A 10,399-nucleotide genomic window follows, 5' to 3' on the forward strand; every position below is an offset into this window, starting at 1 on the left:
TAACGGGATTGTTCCATGAAATATTTCCCTCCAATTTCAGCGAAACTTCGTAATAGTTAGAAAAATTGAAAAACATTATTACGTTTCGTTTTGACGAAATATTACAACTCGTACTAATTTTTTGTGAAGGGTTATGTTTTATTCGACCTGTTTCGTAAATGTGGTCATGTTAGCTGCATCGACCGTTCGATGTAAACAGCAGATTACGCGTAAAGGACGTTTATTTTGTCTCGTAAAGTGTTTCGTACTAATTGCACGGACGCGTATGCAACGAGAACGAAGATACTCAGAATCATTTGCGTGGGCGCGAGTCGTGCGTGGTCGGAGAATTCGCGGACGGTTGAGCGGATCGTGGATGATCTAGCTTGATCGTCTCGTCGTTCGTACCTGGGCTCTACAGTCGCGACATGTGCGCGCGTAAATGGCATTGCCTTGCGGGAATCGTGCATCCTTCCGTTCGTAGCGAACGACAGCTAACCGAAGGCGTAAACGCGCAACATACGAACGCGCATTAAGATCGCGAAGGCGTGTAGTCGCAATTCCAGGCCATCGAGCACTCGCATCGATGTTGGCCTCGAGAGTCGATCGTTTCGAAGCTGTGCCAACGAAAAGTGATCTCGAAAAAAAATGTTCGAACCATCGACCAACGTTAACCGTTAAAATCGAAACCGCCAAATAATTTCCTTCGTTGCGTGGATCCAGTTCGAATCGGATTTTACTCGAACCGTAACTTCGATTCTCAAAATTACGAAGACCGGTACAAATTGGGACTTACACTTCGTGATGTACGAGTCTGTAAATATTAATCGTGATCGGAGCAAAGCTTCAACGGTTCAGAAGTGCGTGGTGCGTCGATATCGATCGAAGAAGACGAATTTCGATTTGGCGTCCGAACAAAGTAAGTGTTGGCTACTGGACGAATCAACGTTGATGATCCGAATTAAAGGTCTTTGCTTCTTCTGTATTAAGTCTAGACGCATTAAGCGGGTATACGTTTCAATTGGATTATCGTTAACTACCAGATTTGAAGGTTTAAATTAAGTTTCGGTTAGGTGGGGGGCCTATCTTTGTCATCGGTAATAGAGGGCCTAGGATATGTAATTTAGGAAGCTTCGTGCGTCACATATAAAAAAATAGCACAATAGTGTTAATTTTTTCTCATAAAATACCGATCAACTTAACCCTTTTTAGGTTAACGTTTCAATGGTTTACTTCTTTGAAATTACAACCTAGAAAATAGTAAAAACGATCTTGCTTAGATTGCAGATCCGTTGTAGATAAATGTTTAGATAAAATCTAGGTGGGGTATAAAATCGTCAACAAATGACACGGTGATTCATTGCGATAATTTGAATACAGGTTCGCGGTCGTCTTGAATCGGTTGATCGAGTGCCAGCATCGAGAACGACGTCAGTCCCGCGGCTCACTTCCGGTCCTCGGCGCCGGTAAAACGAAACTGCGATCGAACGAACAATTTATTTTGAATTTCTTCAACGAAACCTCGAAATATAGTGGAAATATTTCAAATTCGAAGAGATCTCGACGAAATTCCCCCGTAACTCATGTACCACACCAAAGGTTAGTAAAAAGTGTTCGTGATCCGACACGATTAACCTTATTCACGATTTTATTCGTAATTATTGACATGCGTGTCCATGTTGGGAAAGTGTAAGAAATTTTTGATTGGTCAAATACCGATTTGGCTGTTTTATTAACGTAGATGACTAATGTACAGTACGTTTCGTTTTGGTTTCTGTCTGTACCCGATTTGGTATCGACTTAATAATTGATCATGCGACGATTTAAATGATAATGATAGCGCGTCTGTTTATTAGAATAAGGAGTGTAATTGAGCGCGATTGGTGCAGTGGTTCGACGATCTCTTCAACCGATTTTAACGATATCGTTGATCGGATAATCGTCGTTCAAGATGGTACGCGTTGCACGTCTATCTCATACGAAGGAAGAAACGACCAAGGTGAGTTGATTAACTAAGCAAGCATAAGAAGACAAAACGTGTACGTAATTTGAAACGAAGAGTAGTCTACCGTAAACTTCGTTTACCTAGAACCATGAATATATTTGCATGATACTGCGTTAGTCATAGATATTTAAAACATAAACGGAAGCGGAACCACGGCCAAAAATGTCGCGTATTTTAATTGAATTTTCGCTGGACGATAATTTGACTTTCAATTGAATATAATAATATTAATATAAGATACAAATGAATAAAGAAAATGGGAGCAGTTGACTGTTGTCTTTTGTTTATACACAGACACATTGTCTGTATTTTCACGCCATTTAAACGAAAAATGAAACAAAATTAGCTCCGCGTTCGACCCGTTAATGAGTGTTTCATTGGAGTGGCCCTATCGAGAGAGCAATGTCACGCGTTTTACTGATGTCTGTTCATAATACTGCCATTACTACTTCCGCTAACTGCAGTGGATTAGGTATGCTACCGTCGTCGTAGCTGTATCGTGTTCGATAAACGAAAGTTTCGTACCTCGAAGGCAACATTTTTGTTAGTTTTGAGGCGAGCAATACTTCGACAAATCGACGAGGGTAAAATATTCAATCTAAATCGATGTGGTAGTTCGTAAAAAACGATCGATGTATGACGAATAGAATTTTTTTCAGATCCATGCAGAATGTTCCCATACATCCTAGTCAATTTCTTCGTGGTTTGTTCGCGTTTGACGAGCCACCTGTGGTCTGGCGTCATTTTGCTCAGCCAGAACACGTGCACATAGTCAGTGCCGAATCTTCCTCTATGACGTTGACGACAATCTTCTAATTGATGGACCATGGCCTGCTTAATCATCCGAAGCGAAGTGTAAATTCGGCTATAGCCTTGAAACGGTGCGAACTTCTCGAGACTACGAAGATTCGAAGAGAGATCTTGAAAGTCTCGAGATAAATAATATTTTTCGCAAACTTCATTTCTACCATATTTAATTCTCCTTCTACTGTACAGGGTGTCCCGTAGCAAGTGGGATTCTACACAGGAAAACCTTGTCCTGTCCTCTTCAAATGAGATATCAATCGAGATCACATTCGAATCTCTTTCTCTTTCACTGGTCACCCTTTTCCATGCTTGAGATATTGTACGACAATTGTTATCGAAACCTTTGACGCTCCCAAATTGATCAAAGTCAAGATACTCAAGATTAGCAAGAGTTCTAAGCTCCAAATTCGAATTCTTCGGTATGCATGTAAATTCGAAGTGGTTCAAATCATGTAGCTATCCGAAGGGAGTATCTTAACGTGGGAATCACGTTTAAATATCGCCGGGAGACAGAGGAACGGCACGACAATTTTCGTATCTACCCTGAAAGCGTGTTTCGGCGACACCCGAGTATGACTCCCGTCGGATATTTCAGTCCACTGTTAGCGCGGTGCAGCGCGGCATTAATACGTATGTAAGCTGGTATCGTGTGGATGTATATTCGCGTTCGTTTCGCTCGCTCGTTCGCTCGTGGCCGTGCCCGTCTATTATTAGTCGACAGTCATCGGAGTCGGCTCTAACGTGCGCCGCGAGCCACAACGCGGAAAAACCTGGAAGAAAATTCGACGAGAAAACGCCGATCCCGCGAGATTTTCGTGTGGGCACGTGTCGCCGACACTCTGTTCCACGAGCGTCCACCGACGGCTGCTTCGCCGTACGAGTTGTCACTGCCACCCTCGCTGAACGGGGACTTCCAACCGACGCATTCTCAAGGCCCTTGGAAACGATGATTCTCGCACGCTTTTCACTGTGAGTCGCACCCGTTGTTTCGTTAACTGCGTCTTCTGGCATACGCGACCCCTCTCTCGATCAAGGCCCCTTTGTTAGCAACACGTTACTAGCTTCCCAGGACCAGAAACGATCTTCTGATCAATTTTAATTCAGTTCTCATGGGATAGATCGTATTGCTAGCTCTTGATCCGTAGATCCGTTTCTTGTATTTACTAGCTTTTGTATTTTACGAGGGGTTGCTGTGTATCGGTCGCTGAAGGTTTCGGTAATTGATGCCAATTGGAGTTTTAAGTGTTGTTATGTCTGATAGAGAGTGCAGCTTCCTTTTTGAAGTTTTAAGCGTCAGGTTTCTTAGGATTTAACTGGTCGCTGAAACACTCATTAATTGACTCATATACAATGGTTTTTGAGGGAGGTTTATATCGATGGTTCTGTTTCTTATATTTAGTGTACTGTATCTACAGAGATCTGCGCCTGAAATTAATAATCGTTTTCTAATTGTTCAGATGAGGGATGCTGTTCCGCATAAAGGAAGTAGTAACAATAACAACAATAATAATAACGTGACTACTCCGAAAAGCAAGCCGTCCTTGGAAATTTATCGACCGCCAGGTTTGTATACTGTACTTTCCTCCCGCGTTATAAGATTAAAAAAAAAAAAAATATTGGTAACCAAACGTCTTTCAGGTGGAAGAACGGAAGGAACCACGGCGAACGTCACTAATCTGCGACTAAACGTACATGCCAAGGAGTTCACTATGAAGCAGAACGATTCGCATCCTTCTAAGTGAGTATAAACTACTTATGAAATAGTTCAGACTCGGTCGACGTATTGGGAACGCTTGGAGGAATGCCTAGAAAGCTGGTAGATATGAAATTCTTCTAAATTGGATTGATTTTGAGAAGACTCTTTCGAACGAGAGCACAGCTGTTTCTCCCGTTGCTATTGTTTGGTTTAATTAAGTTCTCGACTCTGTTATTTGAATCACTTTTTGCTTTTCTTGTATGAGAACAACCAAATGAAAAGAACAACGGCCGTAAAATATCTCTGTCCGAGAGCGTAGGAAGTGGAAAGTAATTTCGAAACCAGATTCATTTTTTAAGGCCCACACACAACGTCACTGTTACGGATTAGCATTCTCATCGGCACGCGAAGTGAAAGACCGCGTGAAGGATTGGGCCAGTGTATTGCAACGAACCACTTTAATACACTGTTGATCCTTAGCGTTAAAGGACGTCACGCCTGGAATACAAACAAGCTTTGCACCAACGTAATAAGTTCTTGGCGTTTATGGGCGTAATAAAAGAGAAAATCTTACGTTCGCCATTCACCTTGTATCATAGCAATTGGTCTTAATGAATTTGAATATTTTAATATAATATACAAAAATGTTTATAAATATCTAGGAGGGCCGCGAATGCCCTATTTACGCTACGCCTTTGACTACAACTGTTCGTGTTATAACGTGCGATAACACTTTGTTTTCCTCAATGGAAGATTAACAGGTCAACCTTATGTCAATGCCTCGAGCAGTCAAGTGTATCGTTGGACGAAGTTCCATTAGACGTACGTCACACGTGGTTTGTGCACGATGATGCAGTGCCACATTTCAATCGAGCAATCAAAGAGTTCTTGAACGGAATGCTTTTCCAACGGATAGGCAGAACCTGTTTTTATTTTTTTATTTAATATCCGTGTAAGTACGGTCTACCGTAAACGGAATGTGATGTGTTACAATGTCATGAATACACTCGTTGGTGTATCACGGTGTCGTCTATAAGCTCGGATCGTTGAATGTGAAGGGTAGTCGGAGAAAGTGGTGTCCTTTCATGCCTTTCCTGTTCCTCGGTGGTATGTAGGAGATTTGCCGCGAGACTGTTCTCTAAACGCTGTTGATATTTCCTGCTACACGTCGAATACTTGTTATATTACGTAGAAAAATAGAGAACAAAAATTTGTTCCCCGTTAGTTTGTTTTTATCTTTGCTTGGAATGGAGGTGTAGCCTGCTCCAGTGGAATTAATCGAGCTTATTCGATTGCAGGTCCCGGACGAATGCTTCAGAGCGATCTCCGTATTATTTGCAACACAGCAAATCGAGCGGCAACGTGCACCGATATTTGTACGCCCAGCAACAGCAACAGATACAACACACCCTTCAGCAACAACATCACCAAACGTCGCGTCACTCCCAAAGCGGACATCATTCGACGGTTTCGGCGCTGCGACAGGGACATCCGCTCGATACTTCCGCTTCGAGTGGCAATATTTCACATGTAAGCGTTGATTTGCAAAAATAACAACCTCAAACGAACCCTCCCTCCGATCGAGCGTTAAATGTTTTGTGAAACAGGGTTCGGGCAGGGTCCACTTCAACATGGATCAAAATGAAGTAAAACCGAACGCAGCGAAACCTGGCAGGCTCACCAAATCGTTATCCTTCGTCTCCACTTATAGTCTGAAGCGATCGAAGAGCCTAAACGCAGCTGACGTGTTGGCTGCGAAGGCGGTGAACATCTCGGACGCGTCCGAATTGGGAAAATTCCCATCAGCGATTCAGGATACGCTATTGAGAGCTATCGAAGGTACGAAGAACTCTCCAAACCAGATATTTTGTATTTGAAAGTTTCATTGTATATAAATGCAACGTTTCATTGATTGTAATTTTTCCCGTAGATCCAAATTTATTGAACGCGAGGGCCTTGATGGAACTGGTGAGACACATCTTGGAGAGGGTCGTCGAAAACCGTAAATACGCTGAACCGGCAGCAAAAATATGCATCACTATTATAGAGGTAAGTATTTATGAAATCACATGTTGCTAAAAACAAGTCTCCTAGATGATCAAGGCAAGTTAGGATAACAGCATAGTTCCATAATGGAGACAATGTCTCTCCTAGTTTTTGTTAAAGACAAAATAAATTGGTGTCACCCATTAAGCGCAATCTAGAATCTAATTGTTGCGAAACAATTGATGCAGAAAGAAGCTAAGGAAACCTTCTTGGAATCCTTGTTGAACACGTGTCAGCAATGGTACCAGGACCGCGTCAAGATACTCTACGACGGGACCAGTTACCATCGTTACTCGGCCTTCATGACATTTCTGAACGAGATGTACTGTCAGGTAGGACGCGTTCATCCGGATGTGGTTTTTGCCCGTTACACAGACGTCGGGTTTAATAACGCAATCGATCATTAGGTTCCGCAGCGCCAACTGCTTCTCGCAGGCTGTTGAATTTTTTGCTCGAACGTGGTTCGAAACGACAGATCCGTCTTCATGCATATTCATGATTGTGGTTACAGTTAAAGCGGAGGCAGCTCCAGTTGAAGACACAACAGGAGGGCGTTCCTCCCGGACGCGTTCTCCTCACGTTGCTTTGGAAGTGTTGTCAGGACTGCTTACAGCCTCCGGTTGTAAATTCTTTGGCCGAGGTGGGTTGAGTCTCGCACCCGTGAAATTGGAATACTTCCAAGCGTGAAAGGTGTTTTGGCCGCTTGAAAAGAATTCGAGGAATCGAGCTTAAAGTCGTTTCGAGGAAAGTTACACCTTCGTTCGTATATAGAGGTGGACTTTGTATTTAGTGGAAAGCTGTATTTTGTTTCAATCTCTGTTCTTTTATACTAGTATTTTTTAAATTAGGATGAATGAAATATGTGGTTAGCTGTTATCATTTTACTAAACGCAGTACCGAATTGTTTCCCGTGTTATAGACCGACTGTCTCTTCTTCATCATGACGTGCATCGGCAAGGATCTGGACACCGAATTGCCTGCCCAGTTGCAGCAGTTGCTCGGAAGCTTGAGGGACGCATTCCTCGCGGAGGACACGATTCTACCGTCAGTCAGAAAGACCCTCCTCCAGCTGATTGAACTTCACGCCGCCCATTGGCAGCTTCCAGCGCCTGCGGTCGTCTACTACTACCCGGGATCGACCTCGAAATGATTCTCCACCCTTTCGGTTCCTCCGTCCATTCGTCGGTTCTGTGCGCGTGCGTGTTTGGTACGTGTGGAACTTAAGTGAGTGTAAGCTAATTAACAGGATTCTTTGTTCTCGAATGCGCCGAGCGCGGATCATGCGAATAAAAATGAAACGATCGCCGTCAGCAACGACCGCGGGCAAAACGGAGTTGCTCGAAGGTGACTGATACCCCGGAGCTACTTTGCCTTGCACGGTAGTCTCGTGTCATTTGCATTCTCTTGTGAATATCTAACCGAACCGTGACCGATACATTCACGTCCATTACACGGAATACAATTTCATAATTCTCTCTTTTTTAACAACACTGTTAGAGACGAGCAACATTTTATTCGATTAATAAATTTTACAGCTGGTTGAAAGTTTCGAATGTTGAGTTAATGAATGTTTACTATCTTAAGTACACGTGTAATCATATGTACTTTTATTAATTTTGTCCTCGCAATTTCATTGACACGAATCTCGAAGAAAATCTGAGGTTATCATAAATTATTTTAAATATACGAAGTTGTCTATCGATCAAGTAGTTTTACACTAAAATTTTTTAAAGTTAAAACAGTGGATGTCGGTGAACAAATAAATTTAACCATTGACATTCAAATCGGGCTTCCGGTCGAATTCCTGCTAGAAACTGGCCGAAGATACTTAATGCTCCGTAGTTTGCTTATGCTCGCATGTAATGTCTGCCCAAACACTATTAACGTCTCAAAGTTTGTTTATGCTCGAGTATGATTGGGTACTTGTTAACATCCTACGGTTCATTTATACCCACGTATTTCTACAATCCGAGTCCAATTTACGCGATTATATGGCGGTAATAAACGGAAATAAAGCGTCTTCGTTTCGTTCGCATGATCTCACGTTTGCTAATGCCGTTGATCGAACGAGTCCCTGAATCGCAATAAAATGCCTTCGAAATCGCAATGAGAAGCCTTTTCGTCGAACCTTTATCCGATCGATGGTTCAACGATGCGTCAGCGTGCGAAACACGAGCAACCGTGATCTCGTTGTTGCCGCGAAGAATGGTTCTCCGTCGTCATCGTACGATTGTATAAAACAAAAAAAATGATTTACTAACGATCGATGATGCGCCACTTTGCAAAGAATGGTGCAAGGCTCGCGGCCGATCCTGAATCCGCTTCGTCCCTGTTATGCGTAATACGTGATTCCCACTATTGCTCAAGGGACAAACAACGTTCACGCCAAATTCAAGGCGCGATATCGTAAGCAGAACTTCTCCGTGGCGTGAATAGCGATGGATCATTTGTTCCAGGTCTCAGAGACTTTAACTTAACACTGATTAACTTTTGTTTTTGTCTACTTGTTACCGTGAACGTTCATGTACAATCTATAGCAATGTATACGTACATATAAGTATATTTAATAGTATGGAAAATATTGTTACATTCGTTTCTATGTTTCAACCGCGCGAATACTTTTGTCTCCCCCTGTATATGCTCTACACTTGATGATTTGGTAATACCGATAGTTTTGTTACAGAGATCAATATTGCTGCGTTTTGGTCTAGATCTGCCAGTCGGGACTGATCGGTGAGGCTTATCTGGCACATGCCGCGTTAGTGACGCAATGTTAAATTAATTATGCACTAATGAACTATCTAGTAATTGGAGGAGAATGTTTAACCAATGATTAATGGCGTCACGCCTAAGGCAGGATCTTGCTAAGTAAGCCTTACTGAAGAGTCCGATTAAACTCCTTGTTAAGTCGACTGGCCGAGGAGTTTCAGGGGTAAACATACCGTGCTTTTACCGTCTGCCCCGCCCACTGTTTATTTAAGGAAAGAGAGCACAAACTAGCAGGCGTTCCGTCTCTTTCGAAACAGAGGATAGGCTACAAGAAGAGTGTCAGAGATTTGGAGACCAATTCTCACAAACGCGTTGCAGAACGTAGCCATAGACTACCGCGATATTGATAGAGTGGGGGGGGGAAAGAGGACGGATTTCATCGGCGGGGAAGTGTCCTTGGCCGAATAGCTAACTTTACAACGACTTTAGCAGATCCGGGATAAAACGCAGGAATATTGTATTATATATTCAAAAAATTTTGCTTGAATAATCAATTTAGAGGTTTGAGAAATGCAAATATAGAGTATTCTTCGTTTACAATTTTTAAGCCTCTTTAGTTAACCGTTAAATATTTTATGAATCGATTGTTTAAGCAAAATTAATAAAACTGTATTGTATGAATGATGTTAATGTAACGAGACTCGAGTTCCTTGAGCGTCGGTGGAATCACGCGTTCGTGGCCCGTCGATTCGGGAATTTCGCGGTTTCGAATTAGAAATTATTTCGTTAGTAAGTCAATAGGTTAAGAAATCGGGACACTCGGAACCGGTTTGTTGTTTGTCTTGGCCGCCGAATTATCGCGAACGCCTCTGGGCGAAGAGTACACTTCGAGAGTGTTCACCTTTCGACGCGGATTCCACAGGTTCACGGTTAAAGGCATGCATCGACGATTGTAACAGAATGACGAGTGACTGAAAGAGCATTTGTTAGAAAGCACGTCGAAGGATCGAAGAACACGAAAGGTTGAGAACCTCGATAGAGTCTACCTCGAATTTTCCACGGTTTTTCCCCCGTAAACGCAACGGTACGAAGTATCGAGATAGAACAATAACATAATATAGATAAAACCGAATCGAATGAGAGCACGAGTGATTACT

At 42.6% G+C, this 10,399-nt stretch overlaps 1 protein-coding gene across 2 annotated transcripts; it reads left to right on the forward strand.

Annotated features, from left to right (window-relative positions):
- Window positions 1–321: 321 nt before the first annotated feature.
- Window positions 322–10,344, forward strand: LOC122398580 (CBP80/20-dependent translation initiation factor). 2 transcript variants are annotated; one of them, XM_043398605.1, is made up of 11 exons: window positions 322–898; window positions 1,360–1,578; window positions 1,836–1,978; window positions 4,249–4,354; window positions 4,430–4,529; window positions 5,786–6,017; window positions 6,095–6,326; window positions 6,418–6,536; window positions 6,722–6,865; window positions 7,045–7,173; window positions 7,453–10,344. In XM_043398605.1, the coding sequence occupies exons 3-11, from the start codon at window positions 1,931–1,933 to the stop codon at window positions 7,681–7,683; spliced, it is 1,341 nt and encodes a 446-aa protein (XP_043254540.1). In that variant the 5' UTR covers window positions 322–898; window positions 1,360–1,578; window positions 1,836–1,930; the 3' UTR covers window positions 7,684–10,344. The 2 variants fall into 2 exon arrangements, with proteins under 2 accessions (XP_043254540.1, XP_043254541.1); XM_043398606.1 differs by lacking the exons at window positions 322–898; window positions 1,360–1,578; window positions 1,836–1,978 and adding an exon at window positions 3,379–3,760.
- The last annotated feature ends 55 nt before the right edge of the window (window positions 10,345–10,399 follow it).

Source organism: Colletes gigas, unplaced genomic scaffold, assembly GCF_013123115.1.
Source record: "Colletes gigas isolate AHSC1104 unplaced genomic scaffold, ASM1312311v1 Colletes_gigas_Sc00011, whole genome shotgun sequence".
NCBI lineage: Eukaryota > Metazoa > Arthropoda > Insecta > Hymenoptera > Colletidae > Colletes > Colletes gigas.

Excerpts from the sequence above, each read along its gene's own strand:
- LOC122398580 (XM_043398605.1), top strand. The coding sequence starts at position 1,931 with ATGGTACGCGTTGCACGTCTATCTCATACGAAGGAAGAAACGACCAAG. Across the intron at positions 4,530-5,785 it reads AACGATTCGCATCCTTCTAA|GTCCCGGACGAATGCTTCAG; the intron begins GTGAGTATAAAC and ends ATTCGATTGCAG. Across the intron at positions 6,327-6,417 it reads GCTATTGAGAGCTATCGAAG|ATCCAAATTTATTGAACGCG; the intron begins GTACGAAGAACT and ends TTTTTCCCGTAG.